The 17,626-nt window shown below is 39.5% G+C and overlaps 1 protein-coding gene across 2 annotated transcripts in view; it reads right to left on the bottom strand.

The window, feature by feature from the left end:
• Positions 1-13,397: 13,397 nt before the first annotated feature.
• Positions 13,398-17,626, bottom strand: part of aff4.L (AF4/FMR2 family member 4 L homeolog) — a 58,515-nt gene continuing 54,286 nt past the window's right edge. For both annotated transcript variants that reach the window (XM_018252137.2, XM_018252134.2), the window contains 4 exons: positions 17,371-17,464; positions 16,248-16,291; positions 15,395-15,615; positions 13,398-14,617 (listed from right to left, as the gene is read on the bottom strand). In XM_018252137.2, coding sequence (XP_018107626.1) covers positions 14,490-14,617; positions 15,395-15,615; positions 16,248-16,291; positions 17,371-17,464 — 487 coding nt within the window. In that variant the 3' untranslated portion in view covers positions 13,398-14,489. The remainder of the gene's footprint in view (positions 14,618-15,394; positions 15,616-16,247; positions 16,292-17,370; positions 17,465-17,626) is intronic.

Raw genomic sequence — 17,626 nt, 5'->3', positions numbered from 1 at the left:
CCTTTACTGATAAAGATGCCACTCTGCCCATACCATATAGTCCAATACACTATCATACACGAGCCAGTGGGGGGGGAACAAGATGGAGATAGGCCCCAGTCCAGGAATATTTTAGACTATATTTGTGCTGAAACCAGCCCCTTGTGAGCACTGACATACAAATGTTGTTCCCATTAGTGCTTAAAGGAGAACTAAAGCTTACCACAGCCCTTTAGCAGTAAAGATCGGTGTCTCTAAAGATGCCCCAGTAGCTCCCCATCTTCTTTTCTGCTGATTCACTGTACATGCTCTGTGCTGATGTCTCTTACTGAGCTTAGGGGCCAACTCAAAATATACAGTACACAGAATATACATGTGGCAATTTAAAGCTGATTAGTAATTAATACAGATTACTACATGGCAGCACAGAAACCAGTGCAACTAGCATCAGAATTTAATAATCAGCCTTGTAGCATCAGCTTATATTACAGACAAACCTAATTTTCTGCTCGATAATTTGTGATGACCCTTGAGCTGAGCTTCTCAACAGCTGCTCAGAGCATGTGAGTGTCACAGACACTTTCCAAGATGGTGACCCCCGGTGACAAGTTTGAAGTCCTGGATCATTGCTGCTAATGAGAAGCTGAAACTTTAGGCTGGTGCAATAAGTTCAGAATATAAAATATGGCCCTATTTTAGCCCTATTCATTTTAAGGGTTTAGTTCTCCTTTAATACACAGGGTGGATGACAGCTTATTAGCAAAACAAAGCTGGAACTTCAATGGGCACATGCAAACACCAAAATGGGCCTTTATGGGCGCACACCAACAGTGAAATAAAGCTGGTACTTCCATGGGCGCACACTAACAGTAGGATAATGAGAGTATAAGAATAGGTTGGGTTTGTTGGGTCACACATGTAGTTATTTGCTTGCTTGGACAGAGAGAGGAATACTTAAAGGGATAGGCTTCCATTTGTAGAAAGAAGCTACAAAGTTAACAGTTACTTGCACATTGAAACATTTTGCACATGTCAGATATATTAGATTTTTTATCTCTTACCAGGACTAGGATGGTGTCTTTTTGTTCGAGGTTCATTGCTGGATTAGACATTAATGGTATACGGGGTGTTCTGGTCACTTCCCACTAAGGTAAATGGGACACAGCGAGGGTGATGCAGCACAAGTGGCTAAATAATTGCAGTTCCAAACATCGCTGGTGCTTGAGTTTTTCAGCCCAAAAACCATGACAAGAAAATTTACAAGCTGAAAGGTTAACATGGGAGATTTAAACGGCTAATACTTTGTGTGCCTTCTAGGGATGCACCAAATCTACTATTTTTGGATTTGGCAGATTCCCAAATACCGAACCAAATCCTAATTTGCATATGCTCGTGTGAAGTCACATGGTTTTTCGGATTCATTTTGGCCAGGCACGTGGACTTGGCTGAATCCAATTCCTGCTGGTAAAGGCCAAACACAGAACCAGATCCTGGATTCAATGAATCCCTAGTGTCATCTGCTTGAGACAGCAATAGATCTTCTCTTCTGCGGGGGACTAATCTCCTGCAAATGCTTTCCCACCAGCGATAATGTAAACCGCCAGTGGGAAAACATACAAGTTGCTTTGTGAGGAAGCTTCAAGCGACAGCAGTGATGCAGGTTTTTCTATCGTTGATTTACATTGTTGCCAGTGGGAAAGCATTTGCAGGAGACTAGTAACATAGCAAGTTGTCGAAAAAAGATACACGTCCATCAAGTTCCTATATCTAACCTGCCTAACTGCCAGTTGATCCAGAGGAAGGCAAAAAAACCCATCTGAATCCTCTCCAATTTGCCTCTGAGGGCGAAAAAATTCCTACCTGACTCCAAAATGGCAATCGGACTAGTATCTGGATTAACTTGGACTATAAGATATCTCCCATAACCCTGTATTCCCTCACTTGCTAAAAAGCCATCCAACCCCTTCTTAAAGCTATCTAATGTATCAGCCTGTACCACTGATTCAGGGAGAGAATTCCACATCTTCACAGCTCTCACTGTAAAAAACCCCTTCTGAATATTTAGGCGGAACCTCTTTTCTTCTAAATGGAATGGGTGACCTTGTGTCAGCTGGAAAGACCTACTGGTAAATAAAGCATTAGAGAGATTATTATATGATCCCCTTATATATTTATACATAGTTTTCATATGTCCCCTTAAGCGCATCTTCTCCAACGTGAACATCCCCAATTTGGCCAGTCTTGCCTCAGTCTTTTCCATACCTTTCAGCAGCTTAGTTGCCCTTCTCTGTACCCTCTCTAATACAATAATGTCCTGTTTGAGTGATGGAGACCAAAACTGTACGGCATATTCTAGATGGGGCCTGACCAACTCTCGGACTAGATGGGGCTTTACCAGTCACCCCCCAAAGAGTAGATTTCTCATGGGCGACTACTGCCAGTTAAGTAGAAAATAATAAAACAGAAAAGAACATTACCGAAACAGTCTGTAATAGAAACATATAAGCAACTGTTTCTTCTTTAGGTCCCTGAAGAACATACAAAATCAAGTGCACAAAACAAGTTTTAATAATACAGAAAATCTATGATATTTATTAAACGTAGTTTCTCCAGTTACACTTTTGCATTTTACAAAGCATTTTAATGACAGTTAAAAAGATTTTGTTTTTGTTTTGTTTTTTTACAAATTGAAATGAGATACCCTTTTCTCCAAGTATTTGAATAGCCATACATTTCTTTAAAAATACACATGAAAACATATGCGTCAGACACTAAACGTCCTATAGTCTCAAAAAACCACAAAATACATTTAATATCCTATACAATCGGGGGGTGGGTGTGTGGGGGTCGTAGAGATAATACTTTTTATACCATTAAACTGCTTTAAGATGTGTGAAAAGCTCAAACATACATAGAAATCGAAGCTCTGAGCCCATAAAGTCGATTCTGTAATTTAAAGTGTATTGCAACAAATAATCACAGTTTCCTTTTTATTCATTTTGTTTCCTTAAAAGATTTGGTTAAAAACCGGTGACTTTTGGATTGAAGCAGAGTAAAAAAAAAAATCTGGTTAATAAAAAGCGTTGTTGATCCGAGTACCTTACTAAATAACGTTACGTCCAGTGGTAAAATTAATTACTAAATAAAAATACAATAAAAAGGATTTTTTTTTTAATAATAATAAATACAGACACAAATAGGGCAACAGGGTAGAGGACGTTCTAAAAGCAACAAGATCTGAAAATCGTGTACCTGACTTCAGTAGAAGAAGCATGAAATAATGGACTGAAACTCAGAAGTCGCTTTATACCGGTGAGGGGGTCACCGCGTCACTTTGTTAATTACAGGGTCCAACAAAAGAACAAGATTCCCTGCAAATCCTCCCTCCAGAGAACAAAGAATGGAATGAACCACTACAGCAGGTGGGTATGCACCTTAGCTGGGACTACACTCCCATCATTCCCTGCTCCTCTGGAGATACCAGGATGTAGTCTCTTGATTTTACAAATAAGTGCCTTAGATCTTACACTGCTGTTAGAACCCTTTTTAATGGAATTCAGAACCCCCAACCCAAGGAAGATTTGTGGAAATCCACGCTAGTGGCTGAACGACATGTCAAAGGTACACGACAAGTCCCCTTATGGTGTAAATTAGAATCAAAAAAACATTTGAGAATAAAAACATTCATTTCATTCATATTGCATTTCCCGGCCTACAGATCTGGGTAATGAGTAAGTACAGTGCTTTATCCCCAATGGCTCCTCTACTGGCTGGTACATACTATGAAATCACTCCTCCCTTTCCAATACACTCACCGCACACCAAGTCCTGTTTACGCCACCCACATGGCAAGTGCAACGATATTAAAGAAAAAGGGGGGGGGGGTGGCCTCTGCCACAATGGATTAGTAAACAACAGTCGAGATTTGTTTTCCCATGATCAGTAGGTAGGGAAAATTACTGTCAATTAGGTTCAACGCATATTTAATAGAAAGTAAAACCTGAACATGGTTTTTAACAATGAACTGAAACCCACCTATAACCCATACATATACATGCTTCCATGGGCGCACGCTAACCGTGAAATAACGCTGGTGCCTCCATGGGCATGTGCTTAAAGCGCAATTAAGATGGAACTTCCATGGGCGCACACTTAGGGCAGAGACACATGCTGCAATTCAGGTAGATTAGTCGCCCAGCGACAAATCTCTTCTTCGGGACGACTAATCTCCCCGAACTGCCTCCCGCCGGCTAGAATGTATATCGCCGGCGGGATGGCACTCGGAGCAATTGGTTTTCCAAAGTTGCCTCGTGAGGCAACTTTCGAAAGCTAAGCGCACCAATTGCCATCCCACCGGTGATTAACATTCTAGCCGGCGGGAGGCAGTTCGGGGAGACTAGTTGCCCCGAAGAGGAGATTTGTCGTCGGGCGTGTCTCAGCCCCAACAGTGAAATAAAGCTGGAGTTCCATGAGAGCACGCCAACACCAAAACAAAGCTGGCGTGCACGCCAACACAAATACAAAGCTGGAGCTTCCATGGGCGCATGCGAACAGTGAAATAAAGCTGGAGCCTCCATGGGAGCACGCTAATACCAAAACAAAGCTGGAGCCTCCATGGGCGTGTGGTAAAAGCACATTAAAGATGGAACTTCCATGGGAGCATACTAACCGTGACATAAAGCTGGAGTTTCCATAGGCGCACAACTAACACCAAAAGAAAGCTGGAGTTTCCATGGGTGCAAGCTAACAGTGAAATAAAGCTGGAGCTTCTGTGGGCGCACACTAGTAGTGAAAAAACCGCAGCCTCCATTGGCGTGTGCCAACTAGGGTTGCCATCTTTTCTGAAAAAAAAAATACCGTCCTTCCTATATTCTTGCCGTTTTTTCCTATTAATCAAGCATCATTTTTACCAGCCAGGCCAGTAAAATACCGGCCAGATGGCCACCCTAGTGCACAATATGCAACTTCCATGGGTGCATACTGATACCAAAACAAAGGTGGAGCTTCCACAGGAGCACACAACTACCAAAACAAAGCTGCAGATTCCATAAGGCGCACGCGGACATCAACATAAAGCTAGGGCTTCTGTGGGCTCACGCTAACCGTGAAATAAAGCTAGCACTTTCATGGAAACACGCCAAAAGAGCCAAATAAAGCTGGAACTTCATTGGTGCATGCTAACAGTGAAATAAAGCTGGCACTTCCATGGGCACAGGCTAAGAGTAGGACAACCAATGAGAATACAGGAATTGGTTGGTTTTGTTGGAAAGATAGTACAAGTACTTATTTGCTTGGACAGGGAAGGGGGATACATGAAGGGGTGGGCTCCCATCTTTAGGGAGACGTTACAAATCAAAGGGAAGCTTCTACACTTAACAGTTACTTGCACATTGAAACATTTTGTACATGCCAAATATATTACACTTTTTCTCTCCTACCAGACCATTTCTTTTTACTCCCCCTTTTGAGGTTCACTGCTGGATTAGACATTTATGGCATACAGGGTGAGCTGGTGGCAATCTAAATGCACAGTTTTCCAAATGTTTAGGGCTATGGCACACTGGGCATATTCTCCTGGAGTTGCTCAGCACAAAATCCAAGACTAGAGCATTTACAGGCTGAAAGGAGCTCATGTCAGATTTAAGTGGCTAATACTTCTGCCTTAAAGTGATACGGACACTAAAAAAATACTTTTTTTAAAATATGAATTAACATTAAAAGTTACCTATAGGTCATGATGATCATTTTTTGCCGAGTGGTTTGTTTATCGAAGTTATTGTAAGTTGAGGTTTCTAAACCTGACTGTTTTGCCAACCTGACTGTCCCATCTCAGCCTGTCAGTTAGAGTTTATAATGCAAACGGACTCCTGCTGCACAAATATGGCAGCCTTCTCATACAGGAACACGGGACACCAATGTAAAAGCATTGTGCAGATACTTTATGGTAAAGTTATAAGTTGCTTTCATAGGCAATATTATGATAGATTAAAAAAAAAAAGTTTAATTTCTGGTGTATCTCTAAGTAGAAAATAATTAAATGACAAGGGCCCGACCCCTGTGGTATCCAAAAGATTGGTCTGTGGGCCAAACACACACACATATACGGTTCAGTTCGGCCTATACCACTTCTTGTTCTGTTCATTGGATTTGACTGTCCCAAAGATCAGAGCAGCAGGAAGTGATGTGGAAACGTAGAGATTGCACCGAATCCATTAATTTGGATTCGGCCGAAACCTTTGTGAAAGATTCAGCCGAATTCCGAACTGAATCCTAATTTGCATGTGCAAATTAGGGATGGGAAGGGGAAAAATTTTTTACTTCCTTGTTTTGTGACAAAAAGGCACGCAATTTCCCTCCCACCCCTAATTTGCATATGCAAATTAGGATTCGGTTCGCTGGGCCAAATCCAAATCCTGCTGCAAAAGGCCGTATCCCGGATTTGGTGCATCCCTAGTAGAGATGCAGTTCCTATTTACTTTTATTCCCCTGAATGGCTAAAAATATTCCATCAGGGTTGAAAATTCTCAATCGAATAGGACCGCAGGATTATTGTAGGGCAGCGTGATATAATAATAATAATATAATAATGTGCAAAGATCTAACAGTACTAGTTCTGGGCAGATTGCGAGTGAAACAGACATCTGATGAGGTCCCATTACCATGGCATTTAGTGGGTGAACAACTGCCTGAAATACCTGTCCCTTCATTCACACAGGTAAGGAGCAAGGGAGCAGCAAGCTCATCCAATCATTAGTGTCCAACTTACAGTGGTGATGAAGCGAGTGGGCGAGACTAGTGTTGATTGACAGCTAAGCTTTGGTAACCAAGAGGTGATTGACAGCACTGGGACACAGAAATACATGATTTAGTATTTAATACATTGCTGAAATATCCAACACAAACACAATCACACCCAACAGTAACCAGTAGAACACTTGCTTGGAGATACTGGAAGTAGTTTTAATTGGCTTTCCGTTGTATTGGGAGTGAAATGTGTATAAAAATGATAAAACTGGTGCCAATTCCTTGCTAATGTGGCTCATTTGGTGAGAGAGGAAGAAGTAGAGATTCTCTATCCTGCTTGTTAGACTGGAAGTGACAAAATGTACAGCCATTTTTACAGTAGGGAAGCATAGAGAGGAGAAAGGCAACACTGAGTAATGCACTTGAGTTTATTAGCCCTCTATCATGGGAACATCTGCCTTTTCATTGGTAGGAGCATGTGTGTATATATATATATATATATATATATATATATATATATATATATATATATATGAGACAAATTGCAATTGGTTTTCATTTTTTATGATGTGTGGCTATTGAGTTATTTAGCTTTTTATTCAGCAGCTCTCCAGTTTGCAATTTCAGCAATTTGGTTGCTAGGGTCCGAATGACATTAGCAACCATGCATTGATTTGAGAGGCTGGAATATTAATAGGAGAGGCCTGAATAGAAAGATTAGTAATAAAAAGCAAAACAACAACAATAAATATGTAGCCTTACAGAACATTTCTTTTTTTTTTTGGTTGGGTCAGCGACTCCCATTTGAAAGCTGGAGAGAGTCTGAAGAAAAAGGCAAATACAGGTATGGGATCAGTTATCCGGAAACCAGTCATCCAGAAAGCTCCGAATTATGGAAAGGCCGTCTCACATAGGCTCCATTTTATCCAAATAATCCAAATTTTTAAAAAGGAATTCCTTTTTTTTCTTTGTAATAATAAAACAGTACCTTGTATTTGATCCCAACTAAGATGTAATTAATCCTTATTGGAAGCAAAATCAGCCTTTTTCGGTTTATTAAACGTTTACATGACCTTCTCATAGACTTAAAGTATGGCAATTCGAATTAGAGAAAGATCCGTTACCCGAAAAACCACAGGTCCCGAGCATTACAGGTTCCATTCCAGTAATTAAAAAAAAAAAAAAAAACTATAAAAATGAAAAAATGGAGGCCAATTGAAAGGCTGCTTAGAATTTTGATTCTATAACAAGCTAAACGTTAATGTAAAGGTGAACCACCCTTTTAGATATTTCAAACAAACACTTGCACGAGCCAAAGGAAGCAGCCAAGTATTAATATCAACGTTACAATAATACATGTAGGTCATAGCGGAGAGCATTATTCTGATTAACTGCCCGTGCCCAAATACCATCAAGCAGCAATAATTTAAAACGCCTGCATAAAAGAATTCGGATTTTCGAGAAAGGTAAATACGAGCGTATGATCTAATTTGCTGGAATGCCGCAAAACAGGCGGGTTGCTCCAGTGCTAAAGAGCGATTTAAATTCTACATCTGCAGCAATTAAATTTAAATTAAAAAAGGTATTAAAATACCATCCAGCCACCTATGCGTACCAGAAAGCCTAATGGAACAAGTTCAAGGAGATCCTGCCATTCAGAGAATGTTCCAATATTGAGGAATGATAATGGGGTACTTCAGATTTGCATAAACATTTAGATGATCCTATTCTAAGCAACTTTGCACTTGGTCTTCTTTAATGAATGAATGATCAAAAGCCCCAGCCTGATGGGGTAGTAGCTGGGTACCCTCCTCTCACTCAGCACCACCACAGAATGTCGTAGTCTGGAGGATCATGCCTAGAGTAGCACCAGTGTCAAATCCAGTGCCGAAAATTCATTTTGAAGTCAAACAATACAAGGGTTTTCTATGCATTTAAATATAATGTAGTTACTCTGCAATGGTGAGAACCAATCGTTGATATAAATAAGCTGCTGTGTAGCCGGTGAGGCAGCCACTCAAGCTGATTAGGGCAAAGGGGCAGAGGTTACATAGATAACAGATAAAACTGTACAGAATACAACGAGTTTAGTTCTTACACAGGAAGATAAACAGGGGCCCAATTGTCATTCAGGTCTTTCTACAAGACTATAGAGTGAAAACCTTTCATAAATAAAACAGGACATTTGTTGCCAGGAAATAACTAATTCATAGGCCCTGGATGGACAGAGAAAATTGATAAATGTCATATAAAACACATTTTCACTTAAAGGAGAAGGAAAGGTTACAACTAAGTAAGCTTTATCAGAAAGGCCTATATAAATACACCAGTAAACCCTCAAAGCAATGCTGCTCTGAGTCCTCTGTCATAAGACACATGGGCTTCTGTATCAGAATTCCTGCCTTCAGCTTAAACCTCCTTGCCCCAGGGCGTGAGCATTCTCAGTTTGCTCCTCCCCCTTCTCTGCTGTAACCTGAGCCCAGAGCTAAAAGTGAGCAGGGAGAGACTCAGGCAGGAAGTGATGTCACACCAAGCTAATACTGCAGCTGCTATCCTAAACAAACAGAGCTTTTTACTCGGGTATGGTAAAACATTCTACAGAATAAATATAGCATTCTAGCTTGCACTATTGCAGCTAATTTGTTGGCAATAAAATGCCTCCGTAGCTTTCCTTCTCCTTTAATGGTGTCACTGGTTCCTTACGCCATGGGAATTCCAAGCAGCAGTGCAGTAAATGTTTCAGATAAAGGGTATAGGATACAACTTTTGTTTTGCAGGAGAGTGGCTCAGTATATGTAACACACCTGCTATAAAACATCCCCTTGTGTAGCTCGCCAGAAAGGAATCCGAAATAGCCAAGCGAGCAGCAAGAAATAGATTCCCCCCTCCTAAGCAAAGACAAAAAGTGCCAGTGAAGTGGAACATTTGTTTCCAAACAACACCACAATTCACACCCTCATCAATTTTACATTCACTTCTTTTTAAGGTTTATATATCCTTTAATACAGCAAAAGAAGCGCAATAAGGTGCATTACAGATTATGAACCCATTCCTACACTTTATCTGGGTCCCTTTGGAATTAATGTAAGAAAAACGGTCACTGGATGAAAGGGGAGCCCGAGGGGCCAATCTCACATGCTTCATAAGCAACAGAGAAAGATGTAAGCTCAGGAAAGGATACGGCGTATATTTATGCAATGGAATACACACACACGCAGTGCCACTTCTTGCTGGAAGAAAGATAAATATAACAGAGTCATGGCACAGAACTGTTCACAGCTTCAGGTAAGTTCAGCAAACAGTAAGGGAAAGAGAAGCAGCTCCTAATTCTCTGCCTTGCACTGGTTTGAAGAGAAACAGCTTTGCCTGAATATACACATCACTCCCAGGAGCAGACACTCCAGGATAATCACAGACACCAACCATTTGTATATTATACAATTATAGATGTAAAAAAAAAAAAAACATTACCTCTGGCAAAATAAATCTGTAGTAGATCCGCTCAGAAAATAGAATCTGGTAGGTAAGAGAGCTACTCGTACGCATATAACAACGAGCTCAGTTCCAAGCAGCGGAGATGGGGAAATTGTATTTGACACTAGGTAAGTGAGCAGCTAATTCATATTTTGGCACAACTTCCAACGCATGGGGGATGCTCTAGAATAAACATGCGGATTGACTGGGATTGCACGTGGGTTTGGGAGCTTCTTGGCAATGAAAACAAAGTGGTGCAGCATGAGTATATAGATATATATATATATAGATATATAAGAATTTATATTATTGGGGTGGGGATCTATGGAAGTTATTTCTTTGGGATCCTGAGAAGACAAGAAACATCTGCTGTTCTGTCATCTCCTTGACTGTTGTAATACTAGTAGCCGGTCCAGACTTGGATTCAAAAACAGGCCCTGACATTTCAAGTACAGGTATAGGATGCATTATCCACAAAACCCCAATAACAGAAAGGTCCTCTCCGATAGACTCCATTTTATCCTTATTGGAAGCAAAACTGGCCTATTGGGTTTATTTAACATTTACATGATTTCCTAGTAAACTTAAGGTATGAAGATCCAAATTACGGAAAGATCAGTGTTCCGGAAAAACCCCAGGTCCCGAGCATTCTGGATAACAGGTCCCATACCTCTATACAGAGGCCCAAACAGCCCCTCAGCAGGCCTATAAACATTAACTATCTATGGCATCTTACAGCAGCCCCTCTGGCATGATACGGGGAGGCAAATTTATCAAAAGTCGAATTTCGAATTCATGTGAATTTTTTTTAACTCAAATATACTCACAATGTGACTGGGAGGTTATTTAAGGAAAAAACTTTGAATGTCCAATACTCAATCAAATGGTTCCAACCTGAAAATTCAAATCGTACGAATCGAGTTTTCCAACGTAAAAAAAAAAAACTTGAAGGCTATTAACGTCTCCAAATGGCTCTGCCATTGACTTGTACATTTGATAGAGGGGTTAAAATTCTAATGTATGAATTTGACCGCAAAAAGAATTCAAAACTTAAATTTACTATTTTTCACCTTCCAAATGCTTTTTTTTCAGTTCAGTGGTTTTTAGATTGTTCCCCAGAAATAAAGACTTTTATCAATTTCTTTCCATTATTTATTTTTTACTGTTTTTCCAAAATCAAAGTTGTCTCTGGTGTTTGAGTCTGGCAGCTCAGTAATTCAGGTGCCGACTCTAAACTGTTGCAATTTTGCAACATTTAGTTGATACATTTCTCAGCAGCATCTCTGGAGCATTAGCAACTATTGTATCAATACTAACAGCTGCCTGTAATGAAACCCAGAGATTCTGCTCAGCAGGGACAAAGATAACAAATGTATCAATTAAATGTATCAATTTAAAGTTTGCAGGGTCGGCGACCCCCCTCCCAGAGCTGCTTTAGAAGGTGAAAAATGACTCTTTACACTTCAATATTATAAGTGCCCTTAAGATGCCAGTTATACTAGGTCAAGGGATACTCGCAGCGCTTCCCATTGATACCAGTGACCCACAGCAACCCATCACAGACACAGTTCATGGCCCTTACAATCAGGCAGAAAGCGAACCCTGAAGCTGCACAATTCCTGAACCCTGAAGCTGCACAACCCCTGAAGTTGTGTAAAGTTAAGTAAACAGCTGCGGCTTGAGGAGCCTTTGTTGACAGCACTGCTGCACACCAAGCAGAACGATATTTAACGGCCGTATACAATTCCTGCAGCAATCGTGAGCTAAGGCTTGCAGCAGAAGAGACAGTACTAGGGCTCATTTATCAATATCAGGCAAATTTGAACATGGGCACTAACCCATATCAATCAATTGAATTTTTCCTTTCATTGTTTTACCCACAGTCGGCTGAAAAAAAATTTGAACCACTGATTGGTGGCTGCCCATATGCACATTTGCCCAGTGTTTATAAATGAGGCACTACTGGGAGATTATGCAAAGATTATGCAGCTGCAGGGGGTTCTAACTGAGAGAGAACCCTAGTTAGAGCACTTGGCTTGTTTCTGCTTCACAAACACACAACAGCCATGTGTCATTTTAAATATAATTTGGATCAGGGCAATAATTAGTTAATAATAGACATGGTTCTGTGCCTATGGTGAACTTAAAACTCGGCCTCTTACACGAGGTATATCATTGTGAGACATGTTATTGGATTTGTTATCCAAGTGATTCTCACCCTTCCCTTTAAAGTTGAACCCAGACCTAACATCAAACACATCCGTGCACACCAAATACCCCCCTAAGCATGTAGTGAAATAGATCATTTAGGATTTCATCCTTATCCCTTATCAGTTCCGTACATTGTATTAACAGAGACTGTAAAAATTGAAATTTATTAAATGTTAAATTAAGCCTGACAAATATATATAAATATATATATATATATATATATATATATATATATATATATATATATATATATATATATATATATATATATATATATATATATATATATATATATATATATATATATATATATATATAGATGTGTGCATTTAGAGCATAATAAATGGCATACCTGCATGGTGCACTTTACAGGGAAATGTATCACTGGATGCATTGTATCCAGTGTGCCCGTGGGTAAATAACGGCAGAGAAGAAGCCAACTGGAATACTGCAATGAAATTTAACAGCCGTTGGACAAATCTCTTAGCACAGTAAATAAACAAGGAGCAGCACTGGTCGAATACTATTGAAGGCACTTAGGAGATCGGTTTCCTTCCCAAGTCCCCCTTCTATGGTCTGCAATCATATGCATACACCAGTGATACGGTCTCTATAAGCTCCATAGAGCATCAATATGCAGTGGTTCGGTTTGTCTGCAATAATACTTTTGCAAGTAATCTCTTAAAACAAACAATGCAGGTGACAAGGCAAGGTCCCAAATGTCCAAAGTGTTTCGTAAATACCACTCACCCACACATCTGTGATCCCAAATCAGCATACTAAGCAGGCCAGTAAATTCTCTCCCAGCCATATGCACAGTATGCCCCTTCTGAAAAAAACCCCCAAAAAACATAATATGTTGTTGCCTGCAGACTGGCTCTATTTCTACAGCACTGGCTCCAAAATTCTCTTCATTAGAAAAAGCTCAATGCTAAGAAATCTTCTCTCGGAGACAACAACGCTATACTCTATAGTTCCTTCTATTCATGTTAATATCGAGGCCATAAATAACATTTCTGCTGTCTAGAAAAAAAAACAAAAACACATAGAGACATACCCTGTTCAACCCAAACATGTTTAGCATTTCATGCAAACTATGTATTCTAAATGATTGTTAAATAGTGTTTTTTTTTCTTTATTTCACGTGGTCTGAATTGCCCTGAATACCCTCGTCATAACACTAATATAGTTTCCATTTATATAATTTGTATAATAACCTCTGTCATATGATTTATTTTATACGTAGAAGAATACTTCATGGTTGTTCTGGTTTTCTACTGCAAGAATTAAGATGCTGTCTCCCCTTTGACAGCACAGACCTTGAATGTTAGGTAATACAATGTTACCTACCGCTACGGGTTAAAATGCACTGAGCTTTATACTCTAAGACGATAAAACCAAACAACAGAACGACCATAAACTATAAAAAAAAACAAAAAAAAAAACAAGAAATGCATAAGCTGTATCATAAAAGTACTTGGAAGTTTAAACCAATAGGAACCACCTTAAAAAAAAAAATTAAAATATAACCCCTTCCCCCCTCGGGATGAGACGTTACTGCTTACGCATAAAAGTTGTGCAATCCTATGATTTGCATCAGCAATGGGAAAATGTACCGCCAGTCAGTGCATCGTTCATTGCAGATCAAGATGCACCAGGTAGACCCCCCTGCATTGCTAAAGGTAATAATGACAATTAAAATCTGCTTTGCGCTTCATAAAATAAATACGTTTCTTAGGATTTCTCATGCGTGATATTAGGAACACCAATCCTTCGGTAGAGCGATGGAGAAAAATCAATCTTCCGTAATGCTGATGTGAAAATTCCTTTTAAATAATTGTTTTAAATTAAAAAAAAAAAAAGTGAAGACTGGCGATGTCTTTTTGCAACATGTTTAAAGGTTTCTTTAAAAATAAAAAGTGGATATGGCTGAATCCAAGATGTTCAGAGCGCAGTGCCCTCGGTGATAGCCAGACTGGAGGGTTATGGCAGTCTTCTTCCTTCCTTCCCAACAGAACACAGTGTTGTGGAAAATATAGAGGCAGCAAGAGAATGGTTATGGTTCCGATTTATTCGCCTTCTTAATGTTTCAATTTGGCATCCAGGCGTAACCAATGCAGGCCCTGACGTGTGTAACGTACCAGTTCGGTCATAGTGCTTGAGTTAAAGATGAGAGGGCCCATTACTTTATCTAGCTCTGTAAAAAAATCTGCAAAAAGAAATATATTGATTGGTACAGATCATCCAGACTTAAAAGAACTATTGCGAAAATGAAAATGTAATATAAGCTTCAGCACACTAAAATAAGAAACTTTTAAATATTCTGTACTGTTTCTGAAATAATCAAGTTCATCTTCACTATTCATCTCTCAGCATCTGTTTCTCTTCATTCTGTCTTCCTCGAGGAGCTGGGTGTCATATAAACATTCACAGTTAGATCCAATAGTTCTTATAGGGGGGGCTCCTTTTGCCTAGAAGATGTATTAGAGCTCACTCTATTAAAATAACGAGACATCATGTCTCTCTACATGCAGAATTTGTGCAAAAGGCAGTTATTTTGTTAGATTTTGTTTGTACTGGATTCGGTTATTTGAATGAGCTCTAATACATCTGCTAGGAAAGGAAGCCCCCCTGAAAAATATTTTGTATATAACTGTCGATGAATATCTGACCGCCAACTGCTGCAAGACAGAACGAAGAAAAACAGATGCAGAAAGACGAATAGTGAACATAAACTTGATTATTTCAGAAATATTTATTGATTGTATTTACAAAGTTTCTTATTTCAGTATGATGAAGCTTCTATTAAAGTTTCATTTTTGCTATAGTTCCCCTTTAAAAGCAGTTTTATTATGGGAATGAATATAAAAACACATTTATTTAGCATTTCAGCACCCTGAAGGCAGATCCATTCAAATAATTATTAACTGAATTGGGCATGGCCTTATTCTTGAAAGACATATACGAGAAACCATAAACATCTTACCATTTTGCTCTTTGCAGAGCTGTTCAGCTTGGTCCCAGATTTCGGTTGCAAACAGAAAATTGGACGTAACTTGGACATAGCTGGCTGCCATCTGGTGTATTCGCTGCGGGATAGTCACTGAAGACGTACTGCCTGAGGAACCGGACACATTGGAGGAGTAGCTGTTGGAATTTCCAGGAGACAGCTTAGGAGACACCGGGGAAGGCATACTCACGGATTTGCTGAGAAAATAATGAGAAAAGAAACCAATGAAAACGCAGAGTAAGCAAAAGAAAACCCTTTCCAATAAATATGGTTTCGCAGTTATTACGTCCTCTCTACATGGCAGAGCCTTTCCTTTTGTTTACTTTACTAAATATGCACCACTTTTGCTATGACGCTGAACCTTTGCTTAATGAAAAGCGGTCATCATAGCATTAAAAAAATAAATAAACCTAATTTACAGTGAGTTGTTGAGGGCTGTCACAACTGCACTTCTGCATACTAGAATTAACCTCAGATAATTACAGCTTAACCTGCATTGGTAAGCCTTTCCACACGGACTATTAATAAGGACACGGCACAGCGTGTTTCCAGAGGACTCCTTTCTAAGACAGGCAGCTTGCATGACATTTGGAGATAATGGATTAACCTATGGAACTCCTGGAAACTGCTACATAACCCAAAGAGGGCTGAAGAAGCAATGACACCTAGAAATTAGGGACTATACTGCTCCTGCATTAGTATATTTCAAATGGCATTTTTTTTTCTTTATAAGTGTGAGACTATTCATGAGAATTTATAGTATAAAAGTTACCGCCCACCAGCACCCTTAGATTGTGTAGGAGGATTTTTACACATCTCCATCACTCACCTTCCAATTCCAGGAGATGGTGCTTGAGAATTACTATAGGAATTCTAGAAATAAAATAAATCCATGATATAGTGACATTTCAGAGACACAGAAAAGGTACATTAGTTTGGTTCAAAGCATACACTGCAAACATGTAAAAACAGAAGAAATACTTAATGGGCACCTGTTGGGAAAAATATATTATCCCCAACCAAAGGTGCAGTCTAATAGACCCGCACTCTGGCTGGGGGGGGGGGGGTAAGAGTATTTATTTATTTTAAATTGTGCTAGGCAACCCGCACCAGGAGGGAGCTCCCGGTATGAGCGACCATGATGGGGCATACGCATGAGTGAATGCCGCGACTTGCTCATTATATGCATGCGAGTGATGTAACAACATGGCCGCTCGCATAGGGAGCTACCTCCAGAGTGGCTGTCCTAGGCCTGGTGGAGGGGAATATTAATAAAAAAATAAAAAAACTACTGTTAGATCCCAACCAGAGTGCAGGCTCTATTAGCCCGCACTTTTGGTTGGGGATAATATTTTTGCCTAACAGGTGCCCTTTAAAGAGATACAGACATCAGATATAAAAACTATTTGTTACATCTATCATAACATTGTCTTTGCATGCTATTCAAAATGTTTCCATAAAAGTATATGCCTGATGCTTTTACAATAGCTATCTGACCGTCCATGTTCCATTATGAGTGGCTGTCTATTAGCAATAGAAAAGGGACAGCAACAATAGTTCCTAAAATTAGTGTATTCTGAGATACACATCTGTCTGTTGTTTAGCGGTGCATAGCTAAGGGTTTTGACTTAGTTTGGGATTTGGTTAAAATCTTAGGCAGAGGATTCAATATTTGGCCAAACACAAAAACTGTATATTTGCTTTATCAGTTCTTGCAACACTATGCAGAGTACAACAGTTCTGTTTGTGTAATTTTTTAGGCCTAAAGCATACATTGTATTTAGACTGCTGCATTGCTTTTAGGGAAAACCATGAACACCAAATTGCATTCCTTTAATGCGGGTTAAAGATCAGGGGCATGTAAGGCATCCTCTAAGGCTGTGGTAGACGGGCATCTCTATAAAGTGCCAATTCAGTGGTTAGCCAATGAAAACACAATTAACAGTACTTACTTTTAGATGCTCGGTTAATGTCTTGGAATACTTCAGTGCACTCTCTTTCTTCAGTTTAAACAGTCTGAGGTACAAAAGAGACTGACAACGAAGACTAGAATGGAAAAAGAATTAAAGGTTGAGATCATAAAAGAAGTGTTTTTTTTTAGTTTCACCAACAGATTATTTTATAGCGTAGAGAAGGAAACCAAAGGAGGACTATGACTAATCTCTTGAACTGCTTAAAAAAATCTAGTGGACTAAAGCATGACTCCAA

This window comes from Xenopus laevis, chromosome 3L (assembly GCF_017654675.1).
Source record: "Xenopus laevis strain J_2021 chromosome 3L, Xenopus_laevis_v10.1, whole genome shotgun sequence".
NCBI lineage: Eukaryota > Metazoa > Chordata > Amphibia > Anura > Pipidae > Xenopus > Xenopus laevis.
The sequence above is the reverse complement of the archived record's forward strand: the minus strand, read 5'-3'. Positions and strand labels throughout refer to the sequence as shown.